The sequence below is a fragment of the Stegodyphus dumicola genome, chromosome 2 (assembly GCF_044657685.1).
Source record: "Stegodyphus dumicola isolate Sdum_Otavi_A_Nest chromosome 2, ASM4465768v1".
In the NCBI taxonomy this organism is placed as follows: Eukaryota; Metazoa; Arthropoda; class Arachnida; order Araneae; family Eresidae; genus Stegodyphus; species Stegodyphus dumicola.
In genome coordinates, this window is record NC_140769.1 from 71,725,668 (window position 1) to 71,742,573 (window position 16,906).

Sequence of the window (16,906 nt, forward strand, 5' to 3'; positions counted from 1 at the left end):
TCGCGGTTATGATGAGGAGTTTACTCGAGAACTACTGGCTGCAATTAGAGAAGAAAGGGAAAGAAAGGAAGAACGCGAAAGAGAAGAAAGAGAAAGGAAAGCGAAAGTTAAGAAAGAGAAAAAAGAACGCGAAAGAGAAAAAAGGAGAGAACTCGAAAGAGAAGAAAGAGAAAGAAAAGAAGAGTGTGAAAGAGAAGAGCGAATTAGAGCCTTTTAGCTACAGAAACTTCAGTTGGAAGCAATGGCTGCAACAGCACAGCCGGTAGTTACCTGAGCAGCCTTTAAAAACCAGAATTCACAATGTCATGCCACGTTTCAACCCTAAAGAAGATGAAATAAGTTTATTTCTGGTGTTATTTGAGCGTCCAGCTAAAATAATGAATATACCTGCTGAAAATCAAGTGACTCAACTTATTTCATTGCTGCCTCTGTTACAACGGTTTAAATTGAGTGCGGAAAAATTTCGACAACTATTTAATAAACACCAAAAATCTACTGAAAGTACTTGGTATGATTGCTACTATGAATTAAAAAATTATTTAGAAACATTTAACGGATTAAGCATTAAAACTTTTGAACAGCTGAAAGATCTCATGCTGGTTGATCAAATTAAAAAGCGTACTTCTTCTGATTTCAAAGAACATTTTATGGATCGATGGACAACTATCATTTCACCTACTGAAATGGTTAAGAAAATTGAAGATTCTGAAGATGTGAGAAAAACAATAAAACCGAAATTGTCTGCCAATCAGACTGAGAAAATTAACAAAGGATCATTTAAACCGCGTTATGATAATTTTGTGAAAAAAATAGAGCATCCGCCTCATTTTAAGCATTCTGATAGATGGGATGATTCAAAATACAAGAAAGATCATCAGCAAAGGAATCAGTTGCAAAGCAAAAACCAAGAAAATTTATATGACAAAAGATATAGACCACGTTGTTTCGAGTGTGTATCATAAGAACATTTTAAGCCTCGATGTCCTCGCTTAAAACCAAATGAAAAGGTAAATTGCGTATCTTCGAATGATGATTTGTTAGAGACATATACAATTAGCGGTTTAGTTAATGGGTATGAAATGCCTACTCTTCGAGACACAGGAGCCACTGTTGATGTTATTTCTCGAAAATACATAGATAACGCACAAATTACTGGAGAACATGTCTGCGTACAATATCTTTTAAATGACCATTTAGTGTGTCTACCGTTAGCTGAAGTTGAAATTAATTGCGAACTTGGTAATATAAAGGCAAAGGTAGCTGTTGTTACAAATGATCCTGGCAGACATGTATTGGGTAACAAAACTGCACAATTGTTCAAAAATAAATCCTTCTTAAATTTAGAAAAAAAAATCACGATCTCAAGTAAAAAGATCTCATGAAGAAGATCGAAGTAGCGTAACCGAAAGAACTGACGTTTACTGAGTCTCACGAAGATATTTTACCGCAAGCTGATGAGGAAGACAAGGAAATTAAGAAAGTGATTAATGTTAATTCTAAGGAATTAATTGAATCTCAGCATCAAAGCAAAGATTGCTTAGCGAAGCTAAAAATTAAAATATAAAGAAATATAAAATTATGTTTTAACTCGCGATCCATGTCAAAGAATGGGAAAATCTAATGAGCCGAAGCACTTTGACTTTAGTACCAATTATTGCAGAAGTATTTTCGAAAATTAACTTTGACGCATGCGGCCCTTTACCGATAACACCGAATGGCAATAGATATTTAATTACAGCTATTTGTTTAGCTTCAAAATATGCGGATGCTGTACCTGGTCCTAATATTGGCACAACGTCAGTAATTGAAGCCATGTTACAAATATTTAGTAGAATGGGTTTCTCGAAAGAAATTACAAAAGGTACCTAATTTATGAGCAATCTAGCCATTGAATTTGTAGAAAAATTTGAAATAAAAGTAACTAGAAGCTCAGTACACCAACCGCAGAGCAACCCTGTTGTGGAAAAATCCCCCAAATGATTTATGTATCACCGTTAGAGGGTACTTCGCTTCTGAGAAAGAATGCTAGTTTTTACTTTTGCGACGTAGTTAGTTAGCAGTGAACTATCGATGCCATCCAGATTGCTTTGTAAATAAAATTATTACTTTTGTAGATTGTTGAAGTATTTGACTTCATTTAAAATTAGATCAACCTTTCGCAAAATGGTGCACAACGGCCTGGAACCTTTGGCCAATTATAAAGTTTGTGTTTTTTAATTTTGGATATCATTTTATGCGTAGACAGCCAAGGTAAGCCTGTATTTTCTATTTTGATATAATATGGAAGATCTTATTGCTAAACTGAAATCGAAACTAAAGGTATGGAGGACCGGAGTGTCCAAGATATTAAAGAAAATTGAAACCAAACTGAGTAAAGATGATAGTAGTATAAATGTATTAGAAGAAATTTTAGACCAGTTAAACGAAAAATCAAAATCCTTGAGCAATTTAGATGCTCAAATAGAACGAGAATTAAAAGTCGAAGAGGACGAATTTGAACTTGAAATCTCATCCGTTTTTGAATATGAAAAGAAAATTCAAGTGTGGCAGTTTAGAGGCAAGGAAAAGTTGAAAGAATTGAATAAGCTAGAAAATTCTGACAATGCAAGTAGGGACATTTCTAATGAAACCGTTACAGAATCCCAAAACGAAAATAAATTCACTCGTCTTCCAAAATTAACCATCTCTAAATTTTATGGTGATCCTTCGGATTGGTTAGAATTTATAGGTCAGTTCGAAAATGCGATTGATAAAAGTCCGAATTTATCAAAAATAGAAAAATTAATTTACTTAAAAAGCTTTCTTGGTGGATCAGCCGCCAAAGCTATTTTTGGTTTCGCTCTCATCGAAAATAATTACGAAGCCCTGTTAGAAATCCAAATGATATAAACGGATTAAGAAAACTTCTCGATCACGCCGAAGTACAGATAAGAAATCTTGAAGCATTAAAAATAGACTCTGATACCTACGGAAATCTGTTAACGCCTCTAATTTTGAAATTACTTCCTAATGAATTCGTTCTTGATTATAGCCGAAAAATGAAAGACGAAAATTGGGATTTAAAAGGTTTATTAGCCTTTTTGAGAAACGAAGTATTCAGTAGAGAACGCGCGGCTTCTGTTAATTATAACTCTAGAGAGAAATATTCGCGATTGGAAAAGCATTTGCCCTTCAAACATAAACATTCTCCAGTCATTACAAGCAAGCCGTCTACAGTTGAGTTATTAGCGGCGTCAGCCGAATCGCAGTGTCGGTTCTGCGGTGTCGCAGTGTCGGTTCTAAATCATAAATCTGCGGATTGCGAAATTTTAAGTGTAGAAAAGAAAAAAAGGATTTTGAAACAGGAAGCGTGGTGTTTTCTTTGTTTGGGTCGATTTCACCGGATTCAAAATTGTAAACAAAAAATACACTGTGCCTTCTGCTTTAATAAAAACTCGAAAGCCATTTTTGTTATTCGTTCCATCAGAAAAAAGATAATGAAAAACCTGAAAAGAAAACGTCGGATTCAAGCGTCATTTCCGCTGTTTCGTCATATAATTCCGATGAAAATAGATCTAATAAAATATTATTACAAACGGCTTCTGCATTGATCCGAAATAATGATTCAGCCCATAAACCAAAAACACTCTCTCATAAAACTCACTCTCAGCCCATAAACCAAAAAGTGAATGTTTATATATTGGTCCGAACCTATATCCTGATATTTTTGATTTATTGATAAAATTTAGACAAAATTCGATAGCTTTTACAGCAGACATTACACAAGCATTCTTACAGATAGAGTTAAATGAAGAAGACAGGGACGTTACACGATTCTTTTGGAAAGATGATCCTGATGATAACAATGAAAGTTTGAAAATCTTTAGATTTACAAGAGTTTTGTTTGGAATAAAATCTAGTCCCTTTCTCCTAGCTGTTACTATTAAGCATCACCTTAAAAAATATTCAGAAACATATCCTGAAACAGTAGAACTCTTTAAACAACTGCCTGTATGTTGATGGCATTATTGATGGTCAACAAAATTTAGAACAAGCCCTGAAAACAAGTTTAGAAATTGTGAACATTTTTAATGAAGCTAGCATGTCACTACATAAGTGGCATACTAATTCCAAAGAACTCAAAGATATCGCAAAGAATTTTCGATGCAAGAATCTCCTGAAGTTGTCCCGATCAAAGTGTTAGGAATTAACTGGTATACGGATAATGATAATTTTTATTTTGACACTTAGCACTTGACAAATTTCATTTCCTCGTCAATCAGCTCAAAACGTTTTCTATTGCAAACCGCAGGCCGTATTTTTGATCCTGTCGGATTTTATGGCCCTTTTACTATAAGAATAAAGTGTCTGATTCAGGAAATCTGGTCTGCCAAAATTGATTGGGACGATGAACTGCCACCTGATCTTAATTGTAAATGGAAAGCCTGGTACGAAGAAACTGAAGAACTTAACCACCTCAGAATTCCCCGCTACTATTTAGAAGGAATACTAGATGTAGATGTGAAACAAATAGAACTCCATAGCTTTTCTGATGCTAGTTTGAAAGCTTTGAAAGCTTATGGATGCGTGGTATAACTAAGAATAGTTTTTAACAATGGAACTTTTCAAACAGTTTTTGTTGCTTCCAAGAGTAGAGTTGCACCTCTGAAATCCCTTACAATTCCTAGATTGGAGCTTTTGGGTGCGCTTTTATCCGCTAGATTGAGTGATAAAATCGCAAAATGTTTAAAATACGAAGTAATCCCCTTCCACTGGACCTGATTCTCAAATAACGTATTTTTGGATTCAGGGATCTCCCGAAAGATTTAAATCTTTCATCAAAAACAGAGTTTATGAAATTCAGAAACTAACTGAAATCAATAATTGGCATTATTGCCGTGGGAAAGATAACCCCTCCGACCTCATATCACGAGGAAATACTGCTGCTAATTTAAGAAATTGTTCACTTTGTGGTTTGGACCAGAATGGTTACAAAACAAACGTATGGACTGGCCAGTTCAACCGAAGCTTGACGTGGGAAACGATAAACAACTAGAACTCCGTAGTAAAATATCTGTTTATGACATTGTTGTGAAAAGAGATGATCAACTATTGGATATAACAAAATTCAGTAATGTGCTGAAATATCTCAGAATTATGACATGGATTAGACGTTTCGTTGCTAAGGCAAGAAAACTGCCTGCTAATAGTGGAACATTAAGTGCTTCTGAAATTCAGAACACTGAAATTTTTTGTGTTCGTAAAGCCCAGATGGATTTCTTCACACTTGAAATTAAGGCTCTTCAATCTAACAAGTAAATTTCTCCAAGTTCTGATATATTCAGCTTGGCAGCGTTTCTTGATGAAAATAAAATTCTCCGAATTAAGGGAAGATTAGAAGAAACCGAATATACAGTTAACGAGAAGCATCCAGTTCTTCTTCCTAAAGATTCCAAATTGACTGAATTAATTGTAAAAAGGGAACATAATAACGTTCTGCATGCGGGAGTTGCAGCAACTTTAGCCAAACTACGACAGAAATTTTGGATTCCTAAAGGCCGTCAGTTGGTAAAGAAAGTCTTAGGGAACTGTTTAATTTGTCGGAAATACGCAGTAAAACCAGCGAAACAAATGACAGCTCAGTTACCTAACGATCGAATTGTTGAAACTCCACCTTTCTATGTTACAGGAGTGGATTTCACAGGTCCAGTTTACATCTGGAAACGACATTCAGAAATCATACATCGTATTGCTTGCGTGCGCTGTTACACGAGCGTTACTTCTAGAGCTCATTTCCAATATGTCTGCAAACAAATTCATTTTGGCTCTCAGAGGTTTCATTTCGAGAAGAGGAAATTTATGATTTCCTCTTCTCGAAATGATATTATCCAGATAACGTGAAAACTTTCAAATATGCTGCCAAAGATTTATAGTATTTTTACAGCATAATTAAAGGTACAGACTTTCAAAATTTTCTAGCAAATGAAGGTTTGACTTGGAAATTTATCGTCGAGCTTGCTCTATGGTGGGGAGCCTTTTATGAACGCCTTATGAAAACCATAAAGGAACCGTTGAAAAAGATATTAGGCAGAGCTCAACTGAATTTTGAAGAACTTATGACTGTGTTGACACAGGTCGAAAATATTGTGAATAGACGTCCTTTGACCTACGTTTACAAAGATTTACATGAACCTGAACCGCTTGCGCCGGCTGATTTTCTATTGATCGGACATAAGGATCCATACAACGTTGCTGAGATCCTGAATAACTCTCCAACAAGAAAGAGTCTAATAAAACGAAAAGAATATCAGACGACACTTACAAAGCAGTTCTGGAAAAAATGAAAAAATCAGTATCTTAGTAAAAATCAGTATCAGTATCTTGAGTTAAGAAATGCTCACTTCTTCGGTACACCAGAAGCCAAGAAAAATCTTAAAATTGGTGATATAGTTTTACTTGAAGGAAAAACTAAATCTAAGTTCCTCTGGGATTTAGGTCGAGTAATTCAAGTCTTTAAAGAACGTGATGGTCTTGTACGATCATGAGTGGTAAAAACTAAAAAAGGGGTCTTTAAGAGACCTGTGCAATTGATATACCCCCTTGAACTATCAGACTGAAAATGAACTAATATTGTAGCCTCTTAATTTTATTTCTTATATTTCATGTTCACTAACATTAATTTTAAATAATTAGTTTAGTTATTACTAATAATTTACTGTTTGTAATTTGAATTAATATTTACGTATTAAATAACATTTGAATTGATGCAGTTAACTATATTTGTTTATTTTATAGAATTTCCTTTTGCAGTTTATATTTACATCAGTTGAATGTACTTGATATGTAAGTTGCTTTCTTACATTTTTATTATTTGTATGCTGAAATGGTGACAATTTTTGCAAAAATTATCAGGTGGGGAGTGTGGAAAAATCCCCCAAATGATTTATGTATCGCCGTTAGAGGGCGCTTCGCTTCTGAGAAAGAATGCTAGTTTTTGGTTTTGCGACGTAGTTAGTTGCAGTGAACTATCGATGGCATCCAGGTTGCTTTGTAAATAAAATGATTTTTTTTGTAGATTGTTGAAGTATTTGACTTCAATTAGAATTAGATCAACCTTTCGCAAAACCTGTTGAAAGATTTCACCGAACAATCAAAAGAATTTTAAAAGTTTTATGTATCAAAGCAGCTCCTGAGAGGGAAAAGCAAGTTCCCGCAGCTCTATTTGCTTTATAAACAATAACGCACGAGAGTACGGGATTTACACCTGCAGAATTAGTATATGGGCGAAATCTTAGAACACCTGTAACATTTTTATATAAACAATGGGTGAATCCTGAAGATGAAGGAAATAATGTTGTTGAATACGTTTTTCAATTGATAAATCGGTTAAAAAGATTCTACAGATAAAATGCTGGAAATGCAAACCAAAAGAAAAGTGTGGTACGATCGTAAACCTATCAAAAGAGAATTCTCTAAAGGAGATTTAGTATTAGTTGTATCAACGAATAAACCAAACAGACTAGTAGTTGAATGGAAAGGTCCTGTGAAGGTTGAGAAGAAATTATCTGAAACTAATTATGTTGTGAGTTTCGAAGGAAAAAAATACTTTAATCAAGGTTACCATGTTAACATGCTAAAACCTTATCATAGGCGAGCAGAATCGGTTAAACTTATGATTTCAGAAAATCAATCTGAAATTGACGATATGGAGGAAAATTTCCCAACAATTAATTCTGAACCAACATTGTTTGGTTTTGAGAACATTAAAGAAAACAGTTGCTTAAGTGATAAGTTAAATGAACAACAGATTCACGAATTGCATGATATGCTGCTGAAGTTTTCAAAAATCTTTTCTAATAAGCCTGGAAACCCTCATTTAATAACGCATGATATTCAATTGGCAGAAAACACCCAAATCCACTGTAAACCATGCAGAATGTGTCCTAGACAAAAATATATATTACTACTATACTATATACTAGATATATTAAAAACGGAAATTGATAAAATGCTTCAGCATAAAATAATTGAAATAGGAGATTCAGATTACACTTCTCCTATGATTTTAGTGGAAGTAGCAGGGAGGGATCCAAGACTTTGTATCGACTATAGAAAATTGATAATGTTGACAAAAACACAATTCTTTCCCTTGCCTAACATCGAATAACGAGTAGAAACGGTAGAAGGCGTAAAATATATAACTCTTTTGGATTTAACAAAGGGATATTGGCAAATACGAGGCGTATTCGGAAACTAAGTACCGTTTTGAAAAAAAAAAAAAAAAAAAAAATAGTAAAACAATTTTTTCGAATCCAATTTTATTTTTACATGAAAATTCAAGTCTTAAACTATTTTTCAACCTAGTTTCCACCAATGATCAAACACTTGTCATAGCGGGTGACCACTTTTTGTATACCATCGTCAAAGAAACTTCCCGCCAGTTTCGATAACCACGACTCCACAGCATTTTTCATGTCATCGTCAGATCCAAAGCGCTTGCCACCAATTTCGCGCTCCATGTGCAGGAACAAGTGATAGTTGGACGGCGCCAAGTCCGGGCTGTACGGCGGGTGATCGAACTGCTCCCAATGAAACTGTCGAATTAACGATTGAGTGACACCAGCAGTATGGGGCCGAGCATTGTCATGGAGCAACACAATTCCTTTACTGAGCATTCCTCTTCGTTTGTTTTGAATGGCACGCCTTAGTTTTGTTAAAGTCTCACAATATCGTGCCGCATTAATGGTTTCACCTCTGGGAAGAAATTCAGTAAGCAAAACGCCTTTCCTATCCCAGAAGACAGTGCACATGATTTTTTGTGATGAAATTGTCACTTTGAACGTTTTTTTTTCGGAGAATGAGTGTGTCTCCACTCCATCGACTGTTGTTTCGATTCTGGTGTGAAATGACACACCCAAGTTTCATCACCTGTTACAATTTGGTTTAAAAAGTTTTCTCCCTCATCACTGTACCGCGTGAGAAATCTCAGGGCACTACCAAGTCGCTTTGTTTTGTGAACATCAGTGAGCATTTTTGGAACCCATCGGGAACACAGTTTGCGATAATTCAAGTGTTCAGACACAATTTCGAACAAAACAGTAAGTGAAATTTGTGGAAATGCCTCTGAAAGAGTTGTCATTGTGAAGCGTCTGTTTTCATGAATTGCTTCATCAACTTTCCTTACCAAATCATCGGTGACAACAGAAGGCCGACCACTCCGAGCCTCGGCGTGGACATTTGTTCGACCTGCATTAAACATTCTTACCCACTTTCTCACCATTCCATCACTTATCGCGTAAACTTCGGTCACTTGACGATAAATTTCGGCCGGTTTAACATTCCTCGCGTTCAAAAATTTAATCACGACACGAATCTCACAGTCAGTGGGGAAACTAATTGTCTTAAACATTTTGAATGTGCACAGCAAACTGAAAACACAACATAGAGCAAACAAAATGGCGACAATTGAAAGTCAGTGAACAAGAAAGACTAGTGCGCATGCGCGGGACGCCTACCACAGCGCTGCCACGGCGCTGGAATGAAACGGTACTTAGTTTCCGAATACGCTACGTACCTTTAACACCTAATGCTCAAGGATTAGCTACTTTTGTTACAAGTTTTGGCACATTTAGACCTCTACGGATGCCTTTCGAACTTAAAAATGCACCATTTTCATTTAGTAAAATGATGGCCGAAATCCTTCACGGTTGTGAAAACTTTGCTGTTCCATATTTAGATGACGTGGCACTATTTTCAAACACCTGGGAAGAACATTTAAGTCACCTGAAAGCCGTTTTGACCAAAATAAAGGACGCTGGTTTAACTATTAAACCTATAAAATGTAAATTTGCTCAAGATAGAGCAAAATATCTAGGAATAAGAATGCCAAGTGAAGTGAAAGTAAAAGCTATTCTTGATTTTCCAGTGCCATCCACAAAACGTCAAATCAGAGCATTTTTAGGATTAGCGGGATATTATAATTATAACATTCCCATGTTCTCATCTATAGCAGCACCTTTAACAGAAAACTTTGAAAGGAAACTTAAAGAAAGGGAAATAAATTGGACAGAAGAGTGCACAAAAGTAATTGAAGAGCTAAAGGAGAAACTGTCTCAAAGGCCTATACTACATGCACCTGATTTCAAAAAGGAGATTATTTTGCAAACTGATGCTTCAAACTCTGGTATGGGTGTCATTTTAGCTCAAAGCATGAACGAGACAATGAACATCCAGTGTTATACCTCAGTAAAAAGTTTACAGAAACTGAAAAACGTACTCTACCACAGAAAAGGAATGCGCCGCCATAATATTTGCTGTAAAGAAACTTCAGTGTTATTTCGACGGGCATACTAAATTCCTCATCATGACCGATCACAATCCCCTAGTTTGGCGCAAAAATAATGTGAATCTAAATCCACGACTTAAGAGATGGGCACTAGTACTACAACCCTACAATTACACGGTCGTCCATCGAAATGGTAAAAACCATAAAAATGTAAACGCATCAAGTCGTACTCCCTGGCCTGATTAAAAAATTTGTTTCTCTGTATAGATAAAAAAATATATATTTTGTTATTTTCTCTCTTCCTCAGTGTGTGTTATTATGTTATTTCCTGTATTTCAATTCTGTATTGTGCTGATATTGTTGTTTGAAAAGAAAAAAATTGTAAACTTTAATTTATAAAAATATAAAGTTTATCTGGAGGGGGGAGAGGTTGAAATATTTTGTTATTTATCAAATAACTATATTTATTGTTGGAAGTGGCAACGCCATATTTGTATTATGTAGCCGTTGCTCAGCAACGTAAGAATTTTTTAAGTTTAGAATACTGAAATTTTTACCAGCTAGTAGTAGTATGAAAAATTTGCCACTTAAGAATTGTATAAAATTTGCCAATCTCCGTGAACAAGAAATATAATTTTTGTTCTAATAAGAAGATTGCCTGTTTTGCCAATTACTGCAAAATACATTACACTGCCAACATCTTTGCACATCAGTGTCTGTACTCTGCAGATGGCGGCCTATTGCTCGGTATGACCACCCAGCTTCACGCAAGCCTACAGTGCGACCACATTCGAAGTCTTTTAGTTGTCTGTAAGGTCTCCGATATCGTCGTAATAGCATCTTCAGTTTCTTTTTTACGGAATTACAATGGCAAAACAAAAAAAGATAAATTTTCCGCCTCTGTTACTGGTTTTATACTTTGCGAATTGCGCACTAGAAATGCGCGCTATGATCGCAATTCCTGTTCATTTGCTTTGAAACGTTGATCATTTGCATGTTCGATCAAGATGTTTCTGCATACCAAATTTCGTCACGATCGCAAAAGTCCTTCTTGGTGCTTCAATTTTTTGCAAAAGAGTGTACAGTGTTCCCTCACTACTTCGCGCTTCAGGAGCGTTGTTTCATGTTAATGCGCGCAAGAGAAGGATCCCTGCATGTCAAACAATGAGCTGAGTTTACTCGGAGTACATATCACGGGCTTTCATAAAGGCGCGTGATTGATTTCCGGTGCGACATCGACCAATGAGAGTACGAGTGGATTTATCCCTGTGAGTTGATTGTCTGCACATCATCGCAGCCTCACCTAGCATATTCTCTTGTTGTATCTCGGCAGTCTTGTCTATGATGTTGACTGTCTCGCATACTGTATTTAAGTGTTGTGTTGTCGATAACCGTTTTTGTTTAAGCAATAACTTTTTTTATTAATTAAGCCTTTATAACGTCGCCTAAGCTTTCTCCGGGGCACTCAAGAGGAAAAAGTTGATTGATGACCATCAGCGAAAAAGTGAAACTTTTAGATATGATCAAACAAGGCAGAAGTTATGCATCTGTGGCACGCCATTACGGGGTGAATAAATCTACAGCGCGGTACATCAAGAAAGAGAAAGCAAACATCCGCTAAATTGCTTCAATAACCTTCAATAAAGAAGCGAAACGTGTGGTAACTCCACATAATAACACAATTGTGAAAATGGAAGCTGCACTGGCATTGTGGATTGCTGAGTGCAGGAAAAAGACAATAAGTTTGGACACTAATATGATCAGGACAAAGGCCAAAGCTTTCTACGACCAAATCTTGCCCGATGACGACAATGAAGAGGCTGAGGAAGGTGCTGACGAACCTCAAGCCAGTAATAGCGCTGCCAGGAGTAATTCGTCTCCTCGAGGACAAGGCTTTTCAGCCAGCAAAGGCTAGTTGGAAAAATTTTTGAAAAGATGCGGCCTCAGAAACCTGCTTCTGTATGGTGAGGCTTCCTCTGCTGACAACGATGCCGCTTGTCGTTACGTGGAGGAAGAGTTTCCTAACCTCATCAGTGAGGCAAGCTACCTCCCTGAGCAAATTTTCAACATGGATGAAACATGCCTTTTTTGGGAGAGGATGTCTTCGTGTACATTCCTCTTCAAGGACGAAGTGAAGAGGTCATGCTTCAAGGCTCACAAAGATCCGGTGACTGTCATCATGGCTGGCAATGCTGCAGGTTTTATGCTTAAGCCAGGCCTTATTTATAAAACCACAAATCCACGGGCATTAAAAACAAAAGTACAGCTCTGTTGCCCGTGTTATGGATGCATAACTCCAAGGCGTGGATAACGAAAGCTCTGACTCCTCTATTGCTTCATTCCCCAGGTGAAGCTGTATTTGGGTGAAAAGGGCCTGCTCTTTAAGGTCCTTCTCCTGATGGACTGTGCCGGAAGCCATGCAACGGACCTGCAATGTGACGGTGTGCAGATAGGGTTTCTGCCCCCGAGCACTATAAGAGCCCCTACCCCCGTCACACACGTCACTATAAGAGCCCCTACCCCCGTCTCACACCTCAAGAAAACTCTGCGTAATATCTGTAAAGAAAAGTGGCAAGAAAAATGGAATAGTGGCGACACAGGGAGAAGGACGTATAACTTCCTACCAAAGGTAGACACGGAACGTCTTATAACAATAGCCCCACTGACACAGTACATAACGAGTCATGGCCCATTTCCATCTTATTTTATGCGTCATTGCATCTCAACATCTGACAATTGTGTCTGTGGCATGCTAGGTTCTCCCGAGCACTACCTATTTGACTGCGGTCTAACAACAAACCACCATTTACCACATCCAACGAATGATAGAACACTTTACTATCGTTTCATAATCAAACACCCGCCAGCTATAAAGAGTATCTGCGCAGTTGTACAGCAAATCAACGCCCTAGGGCAAGACATTTGCGAGCCACAATAGCATGGTACTGCAGACAATGTACTCAACGATTAGGTATTCGCAGTATGTACACATTCTGTAAGCGCCACATTCAATTTCGAGCCTCATGTAATCATCTGCTTTCAATAGCCAGCAACGTGCAGAAATAATGTTACTGACATGTTTATCTGTGTAAAGCACTGGGCACCCAATGGAATGATGTGTTATCGTAAATCGAAATATATAATATCCGTACAATGCACGAATGTAGTGTATGCAACGAAATATGTAAATTGTGCAACAGAAGCCCCTAATGAAAGTATGCACATTATGTATTATGGGTACTTGAGCATATTTCCGCACAGCGCTTCTGCTTTATGCACACCTTACTATGCCTCATATGTTTCTTCTGTGTGCAATATTTGCATTTATGTGCTCTACGTGTTTCCATATGTATTCTATGTGTCATGATATGTATTCTCGTGTGTGTTTTTATGTCTTTATGTTACGTAATTACGAGTGTGTTTTTATGATTTTACGTTTAATTTTGTATATCTATGTGTTTCAGCTTATATGTCTGTTTTAGTGTTTTAATGCTATCCTTTATATTCTTTTTAAATTACTTTGTGTTATTAACAACGTCCTATGTAAAATTTACTTGACATCTAGCCCCTGTATGGCCATGTAAACTCCCAGGGCAGCCTTACGGGGCTCCAGCGAGTTGCTTCTTGGAGATAGTGGAGGACGTGGGACATATGGCTGTTTACCTATGTTATATGCCAGGCGTCCCCGTCCTCCGTCACCTGCCCCCGAGCACTACATCTGTAATTCAGCCGATGGATCAAGGTGTCATTCGTGCCTTTAAGGCACTCTATACTCGCTCCACGATGGAGGACCTAATCTCGGCAGTTGACGATGCCAATGACAAATTTACCTTGAAAGCATACTGGGGTAGTTACGACATTGCCTCATGTTTGTCTAATATTCAGCCAGCATTAAAGGACATGAAGAATGAGACCATAAATTCTAGCTGGAAGAAATTATGGCCAAACGTGGTGCACGACTATCCAGCCTTCACTCCTAAAGAAGTTTATCACTCAGCGGTAGAGAAGGCGGTGAGGCCGGCTCACATTATGAGGAATGAAGGATTTCTTTACATGACAAAAGAAGACATCGATTGCCACTCGAACCCACTGACCGATGAAGACCTCCTTGAGATCACAAAGTCTGCAAGTGAGGAAGAAAACGAAGAAGAAAATGAAAAGCGTGGCATTACCCTAGAGAATCTGCAACAATTGTGCAACATGGCAAGAGCGATGCAATAATTTGCACAAGACATTGACGACAATATGGTTCTAGCTGTCGAGTTCAGCAATCGCGTTGTCGGTTATGTTCTTGTATAGAGGAATTTTGAAGGTAAAGGAAAAACAATTACCCGTCACCATGTTTCTCTCCAAGGTAAAGCCGCCGGCTCTACCGTCAGCGCCTCCAGCAGAAGAGTCTCCGAGTGAGCCCAAAATTTCTACGAGTTAAGTGAGAGCCTCTCCTCCGTCACCAAAACAAGACTCTTCGCTTCTCTCAGAAAGCAATGTTGATTAATGTTTATTACGGTCTAAGGTTTTGTAATTAACCTTATTAATTAGCACTGACACGTTTAAGTAAATACGTATACTGTTGTAATTTTTGTCTTAGATGTGTAAAGTATAAATACTGTTTACATATTTAAAACATTCTTGTATCCGCATACACGAAAATTCCTAGGGGCAAATTCTACTTCACGGTTTTTCAGCTTTCGCGGAAGGTTCTGGTCCCCATTAAACGTGAAAAACGAGGGATCACTGTATTTGAATTTTTTATTAGCTAAGAAGGTGGTTCGCTATATTTGAGAATACATATTTTTAAGTAGTAATGAAGGATCCGACATTTAAGCTAAAGGAATATTGTGTTCATATGATTTCCATAGTTTACAATATTGCAGTTTAATGCAGCATGTTGTCAATTAAGCATGGTAAAAGGTTGAATTTGCCATTCAATTATTTATATAGTATCCACTGATAAACATTTTACTTTGTATCTCTTCAAGTTTTTGATTTGAACAGTTAGTTTATTTAAATCAAAATTAGTTCAGTATTGAATTACAGTAACAAGTTTTTGAAGTAATAATTATAGAAATAAAATGTAAAAGCATGACCTTGCTTATCCACAAACAGTTCTCTCAGTATCAAGGAGAAATAAATTTATTCACTAGAGCTATCTTATATAAATATTACTTTGGTTTTTATATATAATGTAACTAAATTAAATATAAATCCAACTATTATGAAACTGAGCATACATAAACAATATAATAAAGTTAAAAATAAATATAACTTGTATAAATAAATGAAACTGTGCATATTTTCTAAAAATTATCCTACTTTCCATTTTTTATTTTGTTTATATATATATATATATATATATATATATATATATATATATATGATGTACCAGCTTTTGTCCAGAATAAATAGATTGTTAAAGAATCATAGATGTAGTCGTAACTTAAATTATCAGACGATAAGTTTAAAAAACAGGATCCATATATTATATTTCAGGGAAAATAGCAATTACAAAAATCTGCTCTCCGGAGTAAATAAAAAAGAATTACTAATAACATTTTGTATGAAATTTACTGCATCGTGTCATTTAAGAAAAAGCCTCCTATAATCTTTTGCGAGTCCTTTTATAGCCTCTGGAAAGGCGGAGCTTCCAAGAAATGACGTCAGCCTCGTCAGCCAATCCAGTTCGCTTTAAATATTTCCAGAACATTCTATAACTGTACGTGTGCAAAAGGCGGGAAAAACAACTTGACTACGGGGCTGTGGATTTAATTCCACGTACTTTCAAATAAGAGAACGTCGCCATTAAAAATGGAAATAACATACAGTTAGAATTTTAAGTGTATTCTTGACTATGTAATTTTATTATTACACATATATATATATAATACTGAATTGTTTTTTTAGAAATGGTGTGAGAAAGTTGAACCGGACTATCTGAAGACTGTTCTTGAAGAAGGTGTCTATCCACCCCAAAAATTTAGGTAAGGAGAAAAAGAATTCTTTGGCTTACACAGCAAAAATTTTCCAGATTTTAGTTACATGTTTTATTACTTTAATCAGAGATTATCGATGTTACTGTTTGTCGTATGATTGCAAACATTTGACATACAGATTTTCATTAAAGAATTAGTTTCAAAATAGAAAGAAGCTTTATGGATACAACAATATTTAAGGAGCTGAAATCATATTCTAAATAAATGCTTTTAAAATGTGTTTGTTTTTTCAGGGTTATAGGACCAGTATCAAATTCAGAAGAATTTGCCAAAGATTTCCACTGCAAACCGGGTTCTAGAATGAATCCAGAACCGAAATGTTATGTTTGGTAGAAAATCAGCTTAATAAAGTCTTTTGAGAAAGGGGATTTTGGTTTTGTATTACCTACATTTAATGTATCATATTATAAAGGACATTACTCACACATACATTACATATGGATTAAATGTAAAAGTTCGCAAAGACTCTACAGTTATCAAAAGAATTTACTATTTAAATAAAGTAACGAGACTTTTCTATTGTGATCAGTAGTATTTTTACAAGTAACGTAAATACACAAACTACACTAAAGTGCCACTGCATTAGGGAACGCAAGTCAACAACGAGTTAGACCTCTTCTGGCCTTGATAACAACTACTACTCGACAAGGCC

The 16,906-nt window shown here is 36.3% G+C and overlaps 1 protein-coding gene across 1 annotated transcript in view; it reads left to right on the top strand.

Moving 5' to 3' along the window:
- LOC118190996 (neprilysin-2-like) overlaps window positions 1-16,622 on the top strand; it is a 134,131-nt gene extending 117,509 nt beyond the window's left edge. The window contains exons 20-21 of the mRNA XM_085810306.1: window positions 16,166-16,242; window positions 16,488-16,622. Coding sequence (XP_085666432.1) covers window positions 16,166-16,242; window positions 16,488-16,587 — 177 coding nt within the window. The 3' untranslated portion in view covers window positions 16,588-16,622. The remainder of the gene's footprint in view (window positions 1-16,165; window positions 16,243-16,487) is intronic.
- The last annotated feature ends 284 nt before the right edge of the window (window positions 16,623-16,906 follow it).